The 19,973-nt window shown below is 41.9% G+C and overlaps 1 protein-coding gene across 5 annotated transcripts in view; it reads left to right on the forward strand.

The window, feature by feature from the left end:
- CTNND2 (catenin delta 2) overlaps positions 1-19,973 on the forward strand; it is a 913,492-nt gene that overhangs the window by 666,038 nt on the left and 227,481 nt on the right. For all 5 annotated transcript variants that reach the window (XM_077879565.1, XM_077879568.1, XM_077879566.1 and 2 more), the window contains one exon: positions 1,968-2,100. In XM_077879565.1, the coding sequence (XP_077735691.1) occupies positions 1,968-2,100 (133 nt within the window). The remainder of the gene's footprint in view (positions 1-1,967; positions 2,101-19,973) is intronic.

A 19,973-nucleotide genomic window follows, 5' to 3' on the forward strand; every position in this document is an offset into this window, starting at 1 on the left:
ATCTGGTTAATAAAATAGGCTGAAATGAATTCTTTACTAATCACTTTCCAATAGCACAGGCTCACCTGAATTCATCTTAGGCATCCAGTGTCTATATGACATTGCTAATGTTAATTTATAGATATTCTATAGATTTTTATTTCATTTGAACAAAGAATAGAGCTTTAGTTGGCTCCTATTATAAGCAGAGGGACTGTGATATCTTGATGTTGCAGAGGTGGGTTTTTTTTTTTAAGATTTTATTTATTTATTCATGAGAGACGAGGGGGAGGGGCGGGCAGAGACACAGGCAGAGGGAGAAGCAGGCTCCATGCAGGGAGCCCGACGTGGGACTCAATCCCGGGTCTCCAGGATCAAGTCCTGAGCTGAAGGCGGCACTAAACCACTGAGCCACTCGGGCTGCCCCTGCAGAGGTGGTTTAGAATCATGCAAAAGAAGGAAATTAAACAAAAAAGAAAAAAGCTTTCTGTGTTTCAATCCATAATTGTTTTTCACTTTGATCACATAGCCAAAAAATTTCAATAGTTTGCCCACTCAGTAATCACAGATATTTTGACATAGATGTATTACTGTACCTTATGTCCTTTTTGAGGATATGTGTGGCTGTCTCAAATGTTATGTAAGTGTATTAAATACTAAATGCACATTAAATCGAATGCTTTATCTTTCCAATAAAAACTGAGCCAATTCAAAAAGGAGTCTTATTGCATATTGTCTTCAGAGCCCGTAAAGGGCGTGCTAACACATTTCAAGGTTTGCTTGACAAGCTCTACTAGTTGTGATAAAGGGAAGATAAAGAGAACAGGTTAAAATCTATGAGGACACTTTTAACCTTTGTCTGTTCCTCCTCTGCCCCATTTTTCATGACTCTTCTTCTCAGATGACAGCACTGACCCGGCATCAACAGGATGTATGCTTTCGAGTTGTTTTTCCAGGAGTAGAGTGGTTATTGTAAAGCCATCTCATTTCTCTTCCACCCTATCCGTTGGATAAATAGTACCCTTTTGTGGCATGTGGGGTCAGGTTTTTATCTGTGGTCTCAGAGGTTGCTGTTTTATTTCTCTGTTAAAAATTGGTTCCCTGCTACAGGAATAGAATCCACACAGTTGGCCCTGTTAGCTGCATGTTCTAGCTGGTTGAGCTGATTGATTTCATAAAACAATACTCATTTGCATAACAGTACAATCAATCTTGTGTTTTAGGATAGACTTAAATGTCTCAGAGCATATTTGTTAAAATTAATTAAACAGCCAGCTTTTTGGAGTAGCTCAAATATGTAAAGGGGAATACAAGAGAAGAACATACAGTGCAAAAAAATGATTATTCAAGTTGTATGAATAAACCTAACTCTTTAACTTCCTTTATAAAGTCTTCTTGTGGCTCTACCCTAGCCCCCAGAAAATCATTCCGGGAATCTGTTTCTTTTTAAGGAAGATATTATGATAACAGTAGCAACAGTACTAATTATAAAAATTATAAAGATGGCGTTGAGTGCTATCACAACGATTTGGATTGGACCCATTCGGTTATATTTTCTCTGGTCTGATAATTTAGCTAAACACTGTACCTGAATCAGACCACTGAAATAATATATTTGAAACACAACAACAACAACAAAAAGAAACCCAACATGACCTTATAAATTTAAGCCCAAATCAAAAATGTATATATTAATAAAATCATGTGACACCTTAAGTCATTTTTTAGTAATCTTCATAAACATGTCACTTCAGTTGACATATTTAAGATTTTACATATATATATGTTCTGCATATGATACATATGTGTATGCACATATACACTTCCAAGCCATCCTTTCCAGTTCTTTGCAGTGGATATGTGTGTAAGAAGAGCAGAACCATCATTTGTAAAGTATACTCTTAAGTGCATTTCGTAAATGGGTTAACTGTGTGTTAACACTGTGGTAGGATTTCTCTCTCATGTTCTCCTGCCTTCCTCTTGTTCAGAGAATTTGGATGGAGAGACCCGGAACTGCCTGAAGTGATTCAGATGCTCCAACACCAGTTTCCCTCCGTCCAGTCTAATGCTGCAGCCTACTTACAACACCTCTGTTTTGGAGACAATAAAATTAAAGCTGAGGTAAGCACTACTTGGATTCTGAAATGCCCGCTTGGCAGATTCATCATGCATGATCAGGGTCTATAGAGCAGTGTTGAAAGGAGAAAGAAATACAAAAACTCAAGGTATGTTTCCAAAGTTTCGATCCATATTTAAGACTGAAATGGCACTTTCTCTCTAATTAGTTGGCATGCGTATGCATACAGTCTTCTTCTTTAATTGTTGAATGCTAAGAGTACATGACCAAAGGTACCTGCTCATATTAAGAGGGGCAAGATGGTCAAATGCTACACTTTTCATGTGATTTGCCTTCCTCCCAGTTTTATCTCTGGAGTTATCTCTGCCTCATTGTCTTTGAGAAATACAAAGCATCTTCCTTTACAAGATTACTACAATCAATCTATGGTATTATCTGTCCTTCCTGGAAATCTCACGAATAGGATGAGAACTTTAGGCAATAAACAAACTTTATGTTAGAATCAAGAGGTTTGAGCCATTTACAAAATTACTAGTGAATAATATGGATATACACAGTCCATGAAAGAGCATATTGTCTGTGTCCATTATGTAAACAATTGTTAGTGTGCTTTGTGTGCTTGGAATATTTTGTATATACATTTTGTTGTGTGATATTTCTGGAAAAGCACAGTGGTCAGCACAGCTAACTCTGATTTCTTTAGACAGGGGACAAGAATTTGAGCATAATCTGCTGAGTAATCACATTTTTTAAAAAGATGTGACAAGCTATAAAGAGTCCTCTCCATAGCATGGAAGCAATTTTGAGGATGAGTTGAAATTAGTTTAAGAGTGGAAATAAGAAATTTGGATATATAATTGCAATTTATTATAGATGTTGCTTGCTTGCACTGGGATAGATATAGCCTAACAGCTTTTTCATTTCTTTCTGTCTTCCACTGGACTCAGAGGACTTAGAAAAGTCACATGTCTTTGTGGATGGAATATAGGGCAGTGCTTTTCAACCAGGTATGATTTTGCCTCCCACGAGACAGCTGACAACAACTGGTCCTCACAATTGGAGAGGGCTGTGGTGTTGCCATCAGCATGTCTCTGGGAGGGTTAGGGCTGCTGCATGTCACTCTAAAATGCGCATGCATGGGGCAGCACCCATAACAAAGAATCATCCAGTCCCAAAGGTCAACAGTGCCAACACAGATTAAAAAAAAAGATATTATTCACCTAAGATAAGTTTAAAAGGTCAGAAAATACTAATAAAATTATATAAGATGATCTAAAAATAAAGGTATGTGGCTTCTGTCCCAAATGGAAATTATCTCAATCCTTCTATATGTTTAGTAGAAAACAAAATGGCCCCTTCAACATGCAGGACAGATTTCTGATTAGGGGATTACATACCATCATTTTTGCAAGATTACAACTTTGAGAGCTTCTTTAAAGGCCAGGGAAGCATTTGATTCCATTGTTTGCATAAGGTCGGATCTGGAGGATTGTGATACCCCCACAAAAGTAGGAACAACACTCTGCTGTCAAGACTGATGACACCATGCATACACCTAGAAAGTATGAAAAGTTGGATACTCCTAATGAGGCTTATTGGAATGGGCAGGGTGGCTCCTGAGCACAACTGAAAAACACTTGAATGTAAGAAGGGAAGTCAGCTTGGGTTTTTATGGTGATTATGGGGTGGAGCTGGGGGAGTGTTCTCATGTCTGGATGGGGCTGGTGTGATTTGAACTTCCTGCTAGCGCCAAAGAAAGAGGCATCAAGCTTCCTTACCACCTTGCTCAGATGTGGGCAAAATGGGAGGGGGAGGCAGAGGTTTGAAAGCTGTCAGAAGCCAAACATCCAAAAACAGAGTCTGAATCATTATTATAACAAGTCATATAGTTGGTCAGACAGTACAGACGGTGTGGCCTGGGGAGGCATGAAATCAGTGCTCCAACTGGCTCTGTCTACATGATCCTTGGACTGGCCTTGAATCCTCTCAGTAGTGATGACACCCAGCAACTGTCTGTAGACTTGGGTGTGGCCACATCAGAAGCACCTCATGTCCCAGGGCAGACAAGAGGAGGTGAAGGGCCAGGGTAGCGGGTGGGGGTGACCCTCACAGAGTCAGTGTCAGACATATGCCACTCCCGGTGCTGCTTCCCCGCTCACCAGCTGTGCTTCCCTGAACAAGCTGACTGTCCTCTCAATCCTCAAAATAGAGATGCCCAAAGCTCTATGGTGGAGTCTTTGTGGGGACTAAATGATTTAATATATGCAGACTGCTTAGTGGTGACGTATTCATTCACTCATTCCTGTTCTTTTCTGGTCATGAACACAGAACATTCAAATTACTTTATATCTTTTTCACATTCATTCTAAGTTACTTTTTTTTTTTTTACTTTATTTAACATGCAAGTTCTTTTATTTTATGTATATGTGTGTGCGTGCACATGTGCTTATTTTTCTCATTTTGCCACAAGTGTCCTCAAGGCTGCCTGTGTCCCCTCTCACTGCCTGGAGATCCTTCCAGCAGCCAGCACTTAGAGCAGTGGCCTATCTTATGGATGTCAGTCCTCCACTGCACCCCCTCAAAGGCTGCAGACACAGCAGGGAGCTCATGGTAATGTTGTCCTGATCCCTGGGAGGCTGAGCCAAGAAAGACGGGAGGAGCGATATAGGCCTGAGGGCACCGCCTGATGCCACGTTGACAAAGTGAGACCAAGTTGGCAAAGGCAAGCCGAAGGGGCAGTGACAGTCCACACGCCTAAATAAAACACCAAGTGACCACCTGGAGTTCCCCGTTGTCATTCCTCAGTCACATGGGGAGCACCTGTGCGTACACACGTAACCTCTGATAGGGACTTGGCACATTGTGTTTGGCGCTTTCATCCTAACTGTGGACCCAAACCATTAGTAATGGTTCTCCCTTTGTGACGGATGGCTGCCTGCCATGTTTTCATACACAGGTATTGATTTTTGTAATTACCTGTTGTTCAAATACTAATCCTGCAGGCACTCGCCTTTCCAGTGTACTCCGGCTCCTAGCCTTTTGATTGCACTTTATTGAATTGATTTAGCTCTTCGGTCTACATTTCATTATTGGTATTGACTTTGCTCACACAATGGATAGACCATTGAACAAAAGGCAGAATTAAATCTCCACTATGTGGAGGGTCATAAATCATGCCTTTCTCATTCCTTATTACGGTGCTTTGTACGGTTTTCACGTAATGAAGCTGAGAAATTCAGTTGTGTTACAAATGAGGCCTGATCTCATAGGTACAGGGTTGAGAGTTCCCTTCCATCAATCTAAGTGGATGAAGGCCCCGTCCCTAACTTCCCCTCCTGGTCTGGTGAAGGCAGGTTTGCGGCAGCCTCCCAGGAGCCGGTGCAGTCCAGGGGAGAGATCTAGGGGCGGGGGCCGTTGGCAGCCACCAGTGCCTGCAGTAGAGTCTCGGACACCAGGTGCCCGGACCCACATCAGAACAGTCAGTTACCAATGAGACAGAGAGTGTTCCACACAGAGCTCAGAACCTGACTGAGAGGAGATCACAACAAAACCCCTAAAGAGGCAGGCGAAGGAGAAAGGGTAAGGATAGGGTCTGGGCCGTTGCCACAAACACGCTGAGTTTGTACAGCTCATTCCCATGGAACCGAAGAGTGTCTGATAGTTCAGTGTCCTTCTGCTTTAGGTCAGAGATGTCAGTGGTGCCATCTCCTAGATTGTTGGAAACACCACAATAAATTGAGCTTTACATAATCCGCAGAGTTGTTAGACATGAAAAAATTTGGAGGGAAAAAAAACACTAAAAAACCCCCCAAAACCAAACTTGCTCATTGGTATGTACCACCAGCATCATGTAGGAAGTGCCTATGGGATGATAATTTTAATATTTTTCAGAAATCTTTTCTCCATTCTTTCTGGGAATTCCACAGTTTTAATATTTTTAAATATTAATATTTTTGGATATTGACTTGGGGATAATATGAAGTGCCTCTCGCGGGTTGTAACGATTTGAGTTTATTTATGTTCTTCTGCTCTGTCCTGTTTGTGCCCATGCACCACATTAGGATAGGCACACAGGTGGGCACCCCATACTCACATGCGAACAATCATACACAAAAAGGAGCGCAATCTGTATGCTATATAGTAGCATCCAAAATCATATGTCTCCTAGAAATTTAAAAAAGTATTATCACAGTTTCAAGTTTGATGAAGGATAATCTTAAATTCAAAAATTTTAGCTATTTGGGATGCTTGGGTGGCTCAGCGGTTGAGCGTCTGCCTTCGTCTCAGGGCATGATCCCAGGATCCGGGATTGAGTCCCGCATCAGGCTCCCTGCAAGGATCCTGCCTCTCCCTCTGCCTGTGTCTCTGCCTGTCTCTCTCTGTGTCTCTCATGAATAAATATATCTTTTTAAAATTTAGCTATTTTAATTTACTTTATAATAAACTAAGAAATTACACTGATTAGAAGTTTGAAATTAATTTAATAAAAATTTAAATTTTAAAATAATTCTAAAATATATTTTCTTTCAAACATAGGACCATTCCTTTAAATAATAGGCCTTTAAACAAAACTGGGACTGCATTGTAGGACGTTGTCATTAACTGTGTTCATTTCTCTGTGATGGAAGTGGCCGCTGACTGCTGCTGCTGACGACTTTTAGGGTTTTGACCTGATCACTTCTTCCTATAGGAGAAGTTTATTAAACTGGCTTTGGCTATCAAATTTGCAGCCCACGTGTTTGAAAATCTTACACACTAAACTTGGATTTCATTGTTAAGCACAATTGCTCCAGGAAACCACTATTGATTTTACTCTTCTAACTCTCAGCAAACCTCTGAGGAATTGCCTTAGCATCATGACTCCCATGAAGCATTTTTTGTTGTTGTTTTTCAAGAAATGGTATGTTCCATTCTAGTGGGAAAAAAGAGTTCACCAAATCTTGGTATGAGTTAGTAGGAGAATTGAATACTAATAATATCTAGATCCTACTTTTTAATTGTATTTATTTATTTGAGAAAGAGGGAACATGGGGGAGGAGGATTGCAGAAGGAGAGGAAGAAGCAAGCTTCCTGCTCAGGGTGGGCTCAATCCCAGAACCCTGAGATCATGACCTGAGCCAAAGGCAGACAGTTAACTCCTACTGAGCCGCCCACATGCCCCTAGATCCTATTTTTAAGGAATCTGCAACCTATGGGACAGACAGGATAAACCAGGTAGTATGACATCATGTGTTAAGCACAATGGATACACAAATCTCCAGCCTCTGAGCTTGTTAACAAAATGCTCAAAACCCAGCTGGTGGAGTCACAGAAAGCGCCCTGCTTCCTACAGTGATTACGCTGAATTTTAAATTAAAAGCTATCAGAAAATATACCCTAAGCCACATCCACTTAGAATTAATAGAAGAGGGCTTGGATTTAAGGAGATCAGTCCTTTGGAGTGTGTGTGTGTGTGTGCGTGTGCACGTGGGTGTCATGTGCATGTCCGTATAGTCTCATCATCTTTGAACTGTTTGCACTAATCTGTTTTTCCAAATTGGCACTACTTTTCTTGAGGGGCGATAATATAAAGATTGGCTTCTTTTCTTTCCTCTTCTTTTCATTTACTTTTTTTTTCCTAGAGTGAGGGTTGGGGGGGTGGGAAGAGTTCCAAGCAGACTCCACGCTGAGTGCGGGGCTCAATCCCATGACCCTGAGATCGTGACCTGAGCCAAAACCAAGGGTGGGACGGCCAACTGACTGCATCACCCAGGCACCTCAGAATTTGGTTTCTGTATATATGCATACGATCTCCCTCCCCAATAATTTTTATTTTATTCAGAGTGATTAAGAACAGTCCATATGTTTTAAAAAATTGACTTGTTCCTGTCTACTACACTTACAGAGCTTCATAATTTCTATTTTATCTTGGTTCTTTCTACCTCATATAGTTTGAGAGAAGGTGCTATCCATCTTTTCAATTGATTACCTTTGAGCCATTTCTTCTGTTTTCTTCATCATAAATTGTTCTACATTTTTAAAGAAAGAGCCTCTCTTAGTTGCTAGATGTGAGTAGACAGGATACCACTGAGTTTACAGCATGGGCTCTAGAGGTGGGCTGCCTGCCCTTGAACCCTGGCTCTTCTGCTTGCTAGCTCTGGGATCTTAGGCAAGTTTCTTTACCTCTCTGAGCCTCAGACTCCCGGGCTATCAAATGACATGGAGAATCCACATCACCACAGAGAGAAAGCACATAGGGTACCAGCCAGAGTAAGTGCTTAAGGCATGTGGGTTATTGTTAGTATATGTAGAAAATATAAATTAATGAAATATCTTCCAAATTGTTAAATGTAAAACCAGTCTCATAGTGGTAGAGATAGAATGGTTTATGTATTCTGCCTTATTTGTATTTTTATCATTCACATTTTGAAATCTACTGTTGTCAACTATAGAAATTGAAAGCACATGCTGTGTGTGGGTCTATGCCAAGCCACTGTTTAAATAAGTGGATTCAACCACAGGTATTTAGGAAATTAGAATCAGAAAACCACTTTTGTATGCCAACAAAAAAGAACACATAAACAGGTCCAAATGCTTAATACACTGTTGTTTATATAAAGGTGGAATTTATGAGGACATTCATTCAACAGATATTCACTGGTCAGCCGTTAAGTCTCAGGTTCTGTTCTTGGCCCTGACATTGTAGCAGTGAACACAGTAGATGTAGGTGAGCAGTGGGGAGGCAAGAGTAAACAGGAACAGAAATCTATGATATGTCAGATGGTGTCATGAAGAAAACACAGCATAGGAATGAGGATAGAGAGTGATGGGTATGTGGAGGTAGGGGTCATTGCTATCTTATAGAAGGTGGTTGAGAAGGTCATCTCTGAGAAACAGCATTGGAGCAGTGCCCAAAGCCTGGGAGGGAGCAAGAGAGAGAGAGAACCATGGAGTTCATTCTCTGAACAGGATTGTCCCATGTGCAAAGCAAACATACCCAAGGCAGGTGCTTGTTTGTACAGCAGGTATGCATTAGTTTCTTGTGGCTGCTCTAACAAAGTACCACTAACAGGATGACTTAAAACAACAGAAATATATTCTCTCATAATTCTGGAGGCCAGAAGTCAATAATCAAGGTATGGGCATGGCCAGGCTCCCTCTGAGATTCTGGGTAGGACGAATACTCCCTTGCTTTTTCCAGCTTCTGGTGATGGCCCCCAATCTTTGCAGTTCCTTGGCTTCTAGCTGCATGCCTCTAGTCTCTGCCTCTGATGTCACAGGACCCTCTCCTCTATATGCAAATCTGCCTGTGTCTCTTGCTGCCCCCCCATAAGGACAGCAGCCATATTGGATTATGGCTCACCCTAATGATCTCATCTCAACTAGGTTACATCTTCTAAGGCCCTATTTCCAGATAAGTCCCATTCATGGGTTTGGGGAGGTAGGATTAACCTATCTTTGGGGAGCCACAATTCAACCCATAACCAAGAGTAACCAGGAATGTGGTTGGAACCTAGAGAGAGAGGTAGAAGATGAATCAGAGAGCTCAATGTCTACAGTTGGGTTGAGTAGACCTTTGAAAGTCAAAGGATTTATCATCAATGAGGAGAAATCTCGACCTGCTTTTTTGGCCAAATGGTTGAGAAAGTAGCACATTTCAAGAAAGAATGCTTAGATATTTTGGTATACAATAAATGGTCACCAGAAAGGTAGCTGTGATATGAAAGATCAGGAGAAGGTGAATGGATAAGTGAGATGGATAGGATTGCCCCAGAGCTTCTAAAGAGCAGTCAAAAAAAGGAGGAAAGTAGACCTAAGGTAGCCTCGTGTAGTGATCTCAAAGTGATTAAGAAAGTGTGATAAAAAACCAAGTGGCTTTGAGTTCTGAAGGAAATCTGGGAAGTTTCTGAGAGGACATGCAAGCATTTGGAATGATGCTGGTGTAAGGGAGAAAGACTTAGAAATGGGAAAACTTTGGTGAATGGGAGGGCTGGTGGGGCTGGACAATGACGTTCTAGGACAACACTGTGAAAAGCAGCCAGGAGCCAGGATGCAGAAGAGAGAGATGAGGAGGCTCTCCTTGGAGCTGGGTGATGGAAAGTAGTAGTGTCCTGTGCACACAGCTTGCAGGAAAGAGCTGGGTGATGGGTGACAAGTCTACATAAAGAGAAGGAAGGAGGCAGTGACTGTAACACATGGAACTCTAAGACCTGTTTGCAAAGTGCTTTGTGATCTTGTTATGTTTAAATACCGTCATGGCAGAAGGAAGAAGAATGCACAGTGCTAATGGCTGCGTGTACTGTGGGGGGGGGGGTGGATTGGCTCTGGGTCCCAGAGAGGCGCTGACCATGAGGAAGTGAAGTGTCCTCAGGGGTGCTAGGTCTCGTGAACACAGCAGAGGCAGTACATGATCCACGCGAGCATCGCCACAGCTGAGACTAGAACCGAGTGAATCAGGACAGCCCTGTGTATATGTTCCTCACTTTCATGAAGACTGGTCTTTCACACATGAAACGTGATCGAAGAGGTAGAAGCAGGAGTTACCGGGCCAGAGCTTCCCTTGGGAAGGACCATGCGTCATCCTTGGCAGAGGGTCCGAAGTTGGCAGTATTGCTAATGGGCTGGGACAGGATCACAGCTACGGAGGGTGGACGGACTGCACGGAGCAGACATGGGCCTGGTGCCTTGTCCCATGCTGTAGGAGCTAAGACAGAATCACGATCTTTTGGAATATGTGGGGAGAAGCAGAGGCAAAGGCATCCGGACACACTAAATGGTGGTGATGCAGGGCCTTCTTTACTTCAAGGGAAATGGCACCTGATGACACGGCCAAGATGTCTGGCTTGGTGGCACTCTGTGACTCCTTGTCACATACCTTTCTCTCTTCCATGTTTCATGCTTCTATCCCTCTGCCCTGCTGGCCCCATCTCTTGCCCCTTTTGGTTTCTCTCTCTCCTCCTAAATCCGTGGCTGTCATGGCATCTGTCAACTATCCGGAGATTTGTCTTGGCCTTGATGACTTTCTCCAAGTGTTGAGGAGACTGAAGTCTTGTCTGACAAAGGTCTCCCCCCAGGGTCGGGGGATCAGACATCAGCATGACAGTTCTGTGACATACCACGTAGGTGCTTCCTCCTGGCCCCAGAGGTCCCTGAAGGGACACATCAGTGAGTAGAGCTCCCAGTTAAGAAATAAGTTGATCATTACCAGAATCCAGTTCAGAGAGCCCAGTTCTTGACAGGAGATGCCAGCACTAGGGACCTCACTGGTTTAATGGCCACTTCCATTGAGAAGTTTAACAAGACACCTAGGACAGAGAAGAAAAGCATGTTGGGAAAAGACTAGGCATAGGACAGAAGCAGCCCAGAGTTTGTAGATAGCAGCAATAAAAGGAAGACTCACATCTCATTCCCAGGCTGGTTATCCACTCAGCTTCCAAGCCGGTGACTTACCTGGTGCCACCAGAGCATGGGGGAGAGAGACCACAGAGGTTCAGTCAGATCTAATGAGCAAGGAACCATATTTCCTCAAGTTTAAGATCCCTTTGAGGAAGACCAACTGTGGCAGGAGAGAAGAGACAGCACGGGGGAAAGCAAGGCATGGGCATCAGAGGGTACAAAGGGAGCTAGAGCCACCTGCTGTACCAGTTCTGTAGCTGTGGGCCACACAGGCAGAGACCATTGTTCAGAGACAGTCTTGAGGCCCGCCTTTGTGTGAAGAAACCTCTCTTCTCCCTCTCCCGACCCTCCAAGAGCAAAAGAGAAGGAGCAAGCAGGCAGGCGGAAGGTAGGAAGCCAACCAGGAAGCCAGAACTGGGTCCAGCTGGGATGTTGGGGGAGAGGTGGGAGAAGGGGCCAAGATGGAGGAATAGGGACAGGCTTCATTCTTTTAACTGGAATGAGACTGTTTTCATAACAAAAAGTGAATGAAAGTTGAGAAATCAGACTGATGGGTTGAAAAGTAACCAGCCTACAGCGTGTGTCCTGATTAAAAGCACCAGGTACAGAAGGTTCTCTTTGCAAAACAGTGATGAGTCAGAGAACAGGTTCCAAAATTGGGTCATGACTCGGGAGCAGTGATACATCGGGTGTTTTTTCTAATCTCTGAAGGTTCCTAAAATTCGCTTTGGGTTATTTTAACTTGATTTCTTCTTTGGGCCATGCTGTCCTTCTAATTTTTGTCCTTTCATCAGACCACCCCCTGAAATGGTTCATATCCTTTCCAATAATTAATGAAAAAGTCAAATGATCATCTAAATGTCAGGCCATTCCTCTATGGATCACAGGTAGGGGACCGGGATCTACCCTGGGGCTGCTCACCATGCCTTTTTTCTTGACACATTTCTGAATGGGATCTCCTGTGTCCTATTTTAGAGACGAAGATCTGTAACTGAAAAGCCAATCCTTCAGGGGTGGGTCCAGCTGTATCCAACCTCAACCTCAGCTGACCTTTACCTCTACCATAGCTTCCTTTTCTTCTCTCCTAGGAGAGGTCCAGAAAAACCCCAAACTCTGTCCTCCTGCTGACACTTGGCTCCTAAGGGCTGCCAGTTTGCCACCATTAGTCTTGTTTTCTGAGTGAGAAATCTCTCAATTGTTGAACCAAGGAGGGGGCCTCTTATTGATCTGTCGCCCTTCTGATTTTTCCCTTCTAGTCTCCAGGGTTTCCTGGCACACAGATTAGGAGAACATTTTGTCAGAATACTGATAGGAACAACACAAGAACCCTCCATGTCATGTCTGGGCACACAGGGATCATCAAACACACACTTCTCCCTCTCCAGAATTCATGGCCACTCGTGTGCTTTCCTGTCTGCCTGCAACCTCTGTAGCATTAATCCACTGCAGATAATTGTTCATGCACTTGCTGTATTTGAGCCTCTGGCCACTTTTCCAACTTCACCAAGGCTTCACCAATGGATTTTTCCATTTCATTCCAAATCCAATGTTTCGGATCTCCTCACTCCGGTGGCACTTGCAAATGTGTTAATGGCCCACTTTCTGCACACTTGCATGCACCATCTTGGAAATGTTTAATGCTGCTGGGGCCAGATGACAAGAACTTGAATCCCCCCCACTTGAATTAGAGCCACAGTTGACTTAAGTGTAGGCAAATTTCTAGTCACCCACATTGCAGTCATTCAAAATCAGATTCTTCTTGGAAGAAATGTGTCTTTACACCCAAACTGTCCCATAGATATTTGCCACATCTCTTCCCTGTTAGGTGCACTCTATCATTACAAATGGTTTTTAAAGGTTTCAAGAAAAGCTGTAGGTGATATTTATATGCCAACTATTCCTTTTTGGTAGCTCCAGTGCACTTTTTAACCAAACCTCTAATATATTTGAGAGAAAAAACATCTACTTTATTAAGAGCCCTTCAAAATTCAAATTGTTCCTGCATTTACAATCCTTTTTAATTAATTTGCCTCTTGAATAAAAAGTAAAACATTAAGTAGGCATTAAGTCTTTTGTTATTCGTATTTAATCTTATGTATGGAAAGATTTCTGCATCTCCTTTGTGTCTATACAAGCCAGCTTCAAGTTCCAAAAATTGCTTGAAAGAAGTGGTCCTACAGTTGTCGAGACTGTATTTTCCCTGCCAACCGTGGTATATAAGAAGACCAGGCTCCCCAGGACAGCTCACAAAAGCTTCATTAACCCATAATGTCTTTGGACTATAGCAGTGGATGAATAATACTGTAATATTCAGTCTCTTTGGATTCATGGGGAAAAGCAAAAAATGTCCCAGTCAGAAGGCTGGGACTCACCTCTAGCATTTTACTGTGTAGAAGCCAGTGTTCTCCACACAGCCCTTGTGGGTTCTGGGGTTAGCGTGGAGACCATCACTGCTGCAAACCACAAGTGATGAGATGTGCTGTCTGTGGCTGGGTTCCAAAGAGGACAAGGGCAGATAAGAGGGAGCAGGAGGACAATGACAGAGCCATTTTTGGAAGGGGTAGGTGATCTTGGAGAGACTCCATTGTGTGGACTGAACAAAGGGGGCCTAATAAGGATGAAGGCCAGAAACTGGAGACGGGAAAATAAAATGATATGAGGAGTAGGAGTTCCTAACCGCTCTACCCACAAATCCCAGGGACACTCCCGAAACCTCTCTCCCCAGGGACGCTCCCCAGACCTCAGAGACAGCCTGCCACTCCCTTCCTTTAATTCCACTTTCCCTGCTGTCCTTTCTGTCGCCACCACCTGTAACTTTTGAGCCAGCTTCTCTCTTTAAAGATCCACTAGGGAAAAAGTGGGTTATCTTCCCAGCTGTCCTCTATTCTTTTATGTAAGGCAAATACATTCAATTTTGATGTTTTACATATATTTTTTTACTGCCTTCACAAGTGATAAGAATCATTTCAGGAATCAAATATTTACCTCATAAATATCACCCTCCTGTTTTTCATTTACATCCTGAAGACACAAATAATGTCGCACTGGCAAATGGTAAAATGGTGGCTTGTACGTTTGAGCAGAAAGCGTCCCTCAGATTGCCTCCTTGAGTTCTCCTTTGGAGATGGAACTGCCTGGGACTCCCCGGGGAGAAGTAGGATAGCACAGGGAAGGAGGGGTGAGAACTGGGCCCCCATTTGCAGGCTGGAGGAACCCCCACCCTGTTCTAAGAGATACTGAAATTGATCACAGGAGAAAGAATTCTATCAACAGAGACTCTGAAACTTCATCAAAGTTCTCTTAATAGAGGGTGAATCTGAATTCACATTCACTGGGTATTTCTTCTTTCTGCTGATACTGGTATTCCAGAGTCTCCCCTGACCCCACAACATGTACAACTAGTTATTTCCAGTGGTCCCCTAGGAGGCCTCTCTGTTCAGAAACACACCTATCAGTTCTGGCAGGCAAAGCACTATTTCTTTCCTCTTTTGCTGAGTGCTGCACAGAGAAGGTGCCTCGTGCCCTTGGAGGCAATGAAGGTGCCTCTAAGCAGGCCATCACTTTTCCGGTGACTACCTCCTGGCTCAGCCTGCCAAGCACACCTGGTACTCTCTATCACTGAATTTCACCAAACTGCCTCCCTTTCCAGGCACTGTTGCCCTTTCTAATGGGTACCATCATCCCCTTGCATCAATCATCACCCTTATGGTGCATGTGATGGATCTTTCAAAGCCTAAAAGTGTCCAAAGTGGTGAGAACGTCTTTGTACCATTGCTGATTTAATGTTTGTGTTTTTTTCATATGGACCAAAATAAATAAACAAACAAACAAACAAACAAACAAATAAAAATAAAGCAGAGACCACTTATTTTACTTATAGTCTCCATGTTTTATATGATCCAGGTAAGACTCCAAGGGAGACTGATCTAAGAGTTAAAAACCGTGCTCTGCCTAGAATTGTACCTCTTCCTAACCCAGTAAGGCTTTGCTACTGGATCCAGCTGCCTGGTTCTCCCTTCTCTCAGTTCCTCCTACAAACACATTTCTGGAACCTAGCCCCCTCAGCTTGTTTGGCATGCCCAAAAAGGTCTCAGAAACAACAGTTGTACCATATAGGCTCACATCTCTTGTCATGTACTTTGATTTACAGAGAAACTTAGTTATACAAAGCAGAATATATCTCATCTTCAGTAGGTAGTGATTGTTGCTAAGCTCCCCAGCCTCTCAGTTTCTTATGGGGAAAATACAGCACTATTGATATTGGCCATAAGTAGGAGGATATTATCACCATCAGCAGATAAGTGTCAAAGTGGGTTTGATACACTCCAGACTTGGTTAACATGGTTTTGGGTGAATATATGGAAACTGAAAGGGAAGGAGATGATTCTGTAATGCCATCTTGGTGGCCAGATGATTCTTAGTGTGAGACCATACAACCTTGTATCTATAAAGGAAAAGAACTATTTCAGTGGAGTATGTCCATTATCCCCTTAATTGTGAGTGGTTAGCAACATTATCCCGTATAGAAATTATAATTCAAAGAGAAAGGGTTGCTTCCATTGGCCTTTTGCCAAACAAGCAGGGATATCTGAGGCTTGTTTAACAAGGAAATAAAATCTGACATATAAAAAATATGAAAACTAAACTTGGCATGCCAATATCTATATTGCAGACAGGTGGGTCAGAGATGTTATGGGTGAACTTGCCTGTTGGTAGAATGTTCTCTTTAAGCAGTAATCTGTGTTGCTTTACTCTTACCTGTTGTTATTAGGCATGACCAGAGGGCCATGGAAATGGGACTCTAGAAGTTTGAGGGCAAAAGAACTGGGCAGTTTTTCCAAAGAATATAGGCAGAAATTCAGATAAAAATTATTGCCAGGGATATTGAGACAGAGTGAGTCAAAGACCAGTAGTCTTCAATGAATTTTAGTGATATCAGAGTTTGAGTGGAATAAGAATTAGTTACTGGTGGTAGATACGCAGCTGCATGTCTTTGCATCTAATCTAAGGCCATGTCTCTGGCTTGGGTAAAGACTGTGGTATATGTGACTACCACACATGGGTAGAATTTATTTATATTATCTCCAACCCCATCATTACTCCTAAAGAATGGCCATATCGAGAACTGACGCCAACTTGATTGATCTGTGACCATGTCTTAAATCAAATGGGAGCAAATATCTTTTAAATGAAACAATGGCTGGTAGGGTGATTTGGGGAGACCTCTCTAAAAGGATATTCATATTTCTTAATTTTGTAACTAGTTGAAGATGTCCAAGAGAAAGTTAAGGCACTCTAGCCTGACTTACCATAAAAGGAGCATGTGGATCCTGTGGTTAAACTGGCCTAAGCAGCCATGAGAAAATGAAGAATCACAAACTATGGAAAAAATAGACAAAAATGAGGCAGGGCAGTCTAGGCCAGATTGGATTAGGGAGGTGTTTTGTATGGTCATTAAAGAAAGAAATGGAAAAATAGTTGGTCATAGGACACTGAATATAGGTTATATTACTATCTTCTTGCCACAGTAAAAATTACTACAGACTTACTGTCTTACTACAACAGAACTTTATGATCTTATACTTTAGGAGATCAGAAATCTGAAATCAGTTTCATTGGGCTGAAGTCAAGAGTGAGCAGAGCTGTGCTATAGAGCACCATATGGACAACCAGTTTCCTTCCTCCTCCAGCTTCTAGAGGCCACCTATATTCCTTAGCTCTGTGGCTCCCTCCACCACCTTTTTAAGGTCGTTCCAACATCTGCTTCCATCGTCACATGCCCTTTCTCTGACTCTGACCCTCCTGCCTCCCTCTTATAAGGACTGTTGGGATTACATTCCCCCACACAGATAATCCAGAATAATCTTGCATCTAAAATTCCTTAATTTAATTATAGCAGCTGAATTCCTTCTCCTCTGTGGGGGCTTTATATGTAATATATTCACAGGTTTCAGGGATTTTCACATCTTTGGGTGAGGGAAATTATGTAGCCTACCCCAGAAGTCCTTGTCCACTGATAAGATAAATTTAAATGTCTTAGAAGAAAAAAATCAGAGTAACTGCTCTTCCCTCTCTTATAACGTCCTAGAAAACTTCAGGTATTTATACTTAACTTCACTGTTCTGAAAAAGACCCTGATGGAGGCTAAGAAAGAAATGAGACACAATAATCTTGGAAAAAGACTTGGATTCAACTCTTGTAGTGGCAGAAAGAGCAGATGTGAGTGGAAGGAATCATAGTGTGAGGAGGGGTGAAGGGGGCCTCGTGAACAGGTGACCCCACTGCAGGGAGGAGAAGTTACTCTTATCACATTCCCAGCAGAAGAGCTGAGCCTTGTTTGATAGGGGAGAAGCTGGGAAGCCATATTTTCTGAGCTTAATCAATGTAATTTTGCATGGTCATTATACTAAAGAAGTGGAGATCGTTTGAAAAGAGAATGGAAAGATATTGTTCAAAAACAAAAGATAACTTTTCATATCACTGGCCCAGGCATACCACATGTGCAGACTACAGTGAGTTCATGCTCCCATAACAAATGAGGGCAACAGCTATAGTAAAAATGATGCCATTAAGCCAGTTGTGATTGTGTAGAATAATGAGAGCCCCTCGACCAGTCAAGAGTCAGCATTCTCAAAACTAAACCAAGAAATATTTCTTGGATAGGTTCTGGCAATTTCTGCATTAACAGTGGAGGCAGTAGAGACTGGTACTCTGGCTCCAGTACCTCCTTCTATGAAAGACTTATGTGACCAAAGCAGTCAACTTTTCTAGGTTGGCTTTATAGATTATCAAGGTCTAAACAGAATGGCTTTCCCACTGGCATTGACAGTATCCAATATAGTTCAAGCTAATAAGAAGCTCAATAGGCACTAGAGTCAGTGCTGTCATTGATCTGGAATCTTTTTTCCAATCCCAATTTCTGAGAAAAAGCCAATCTCAATCTGCCTTTACCTGAAAGACCATTTAATCTATTTTAACAGTTCTGACACAAGGGTATGTTAATTCTCTTACCCCTGACCAGAATTCCTATGAAGGGACTCAAACTTACTGAAATAAAAGATATTCTAAGCCACAACTTTGATGATTAATGATTACTGGGCCTATAAAAGAATAGGGTGACAGAATTGAAACTGGCATGACTCATGACAAAGTGAGACTGGCTTGTAAATTCTGTAGAATTATAAAGGATAACCTAACATGGAAAATTTGAAGAATCAGGGATCTTTCCCAAATGATGAAAAATATTCCACAGATATTCCCCTGAAATGAATAAGGAATGTAATACTTGGTAAGAACTCCTTGAGTCCTGAAGAAGTCTTACCTTATATTTGGAATATCATTAAGTCGCATTAAAAAAAAAAAAAAGAAAGGAATTGAAAAGAAAAGAAAAAAAGGTAGAAAAATAAAAACAAGTCAAGTTGAAGATGATCCCAAAGAGTAAAAAGCTTTAGATCTTCACTGGATCAGAGTATTGAGTATAACTATGAATGCCTAAGATCCACAAGTTCCTTTACCCAAACTCTGACAAATACTCAAAGAGGTTAAAGTTCATGGCAGAAGCCAGTAGAGGCAGAGAAAAATAGCCTTAAGGCTGAACATTACTGAGTCTCCACCATTAGATATTTACTTTTTGAAAGGCCACCACTGGCTTGCTAATAGAGATTGCTTGCATCTCTGAGAGTTATTTGAGACCTAAAATCCCTGTTAGACCTTGGAGAATGTCAGAAAACATGGACATAAGATATAGTCTGTCCAAAAACTCTGATTAAGAGCAGGGATTTGCTTAAGAACACTCTTAAGTTTGGTTATACCAGAAGTGTCCACCAGATGCATGAACAGGATTCCTCAGAACTGAGATTTTCCTGATTTATCTCTTGGGGAACTTCATCCTCTATGGAAGAAATTCCAATCTAGGATTCCTTATCAGAGCAAGTCCAGCAGGAACAGGACTTATAGACAAGAGCACTAAACAATGGAGAAGGAACACCTTTGGAAGAATGCTTCTTCCAACCTCATTTATAGAAGAGTGCATATTAATAGATCAAAAGTCAAAACTACATCCACCAGAGCATATCTTCCTAGTTAGCCAGATAATATTTTTTTTGAATGATCATTTGAAAAAGTGCTAGTGCTAGTGAGTCATTTGTTACTCATATAGACAGGGTCGACCATCCAGTATGCCACTTCCACGTTGGGAAGACTTTATTTCTTTGGCTTTATCACATGAGTCCATTTCATCTTGACAACCACTTGGTCTCGAAAGCAAGTGTGCTAATCATATGTTGGGAAAGTGCAACTCTTATGAAAATCTCCTTTCAAAATTTTCAAAGGAAATCATAATTTCCTCATTTTCTCATTCAGATTTTCCATTTCCCCACCCCTTCAAACATGGATATCTGTATTAATAGATACCACACATTTTTTATATTATCTTTAAGAACTTCCAAAGCTAATGTTTCTCACCTTTTTGCTAGTCTCCACGATCTAGATTTAATTTTTCCACAAGAAGAAATGAATCAATAGATGATTTGTTTTGCAATTT

This window comes from Canis aureus, chromosome 31 (genome assembly GCF_053574225.1).
Source record: "Canis aureus isolate CA01 chromosome 31, VMU_Caureus_v.1.0, whole genome shotgun sequence".
Taxonomy (NCBI): Eukaryota; Metazoa; Chordata; class Mammalia; order Carnivora; family Canidae; genus Canis; species Canis aureus.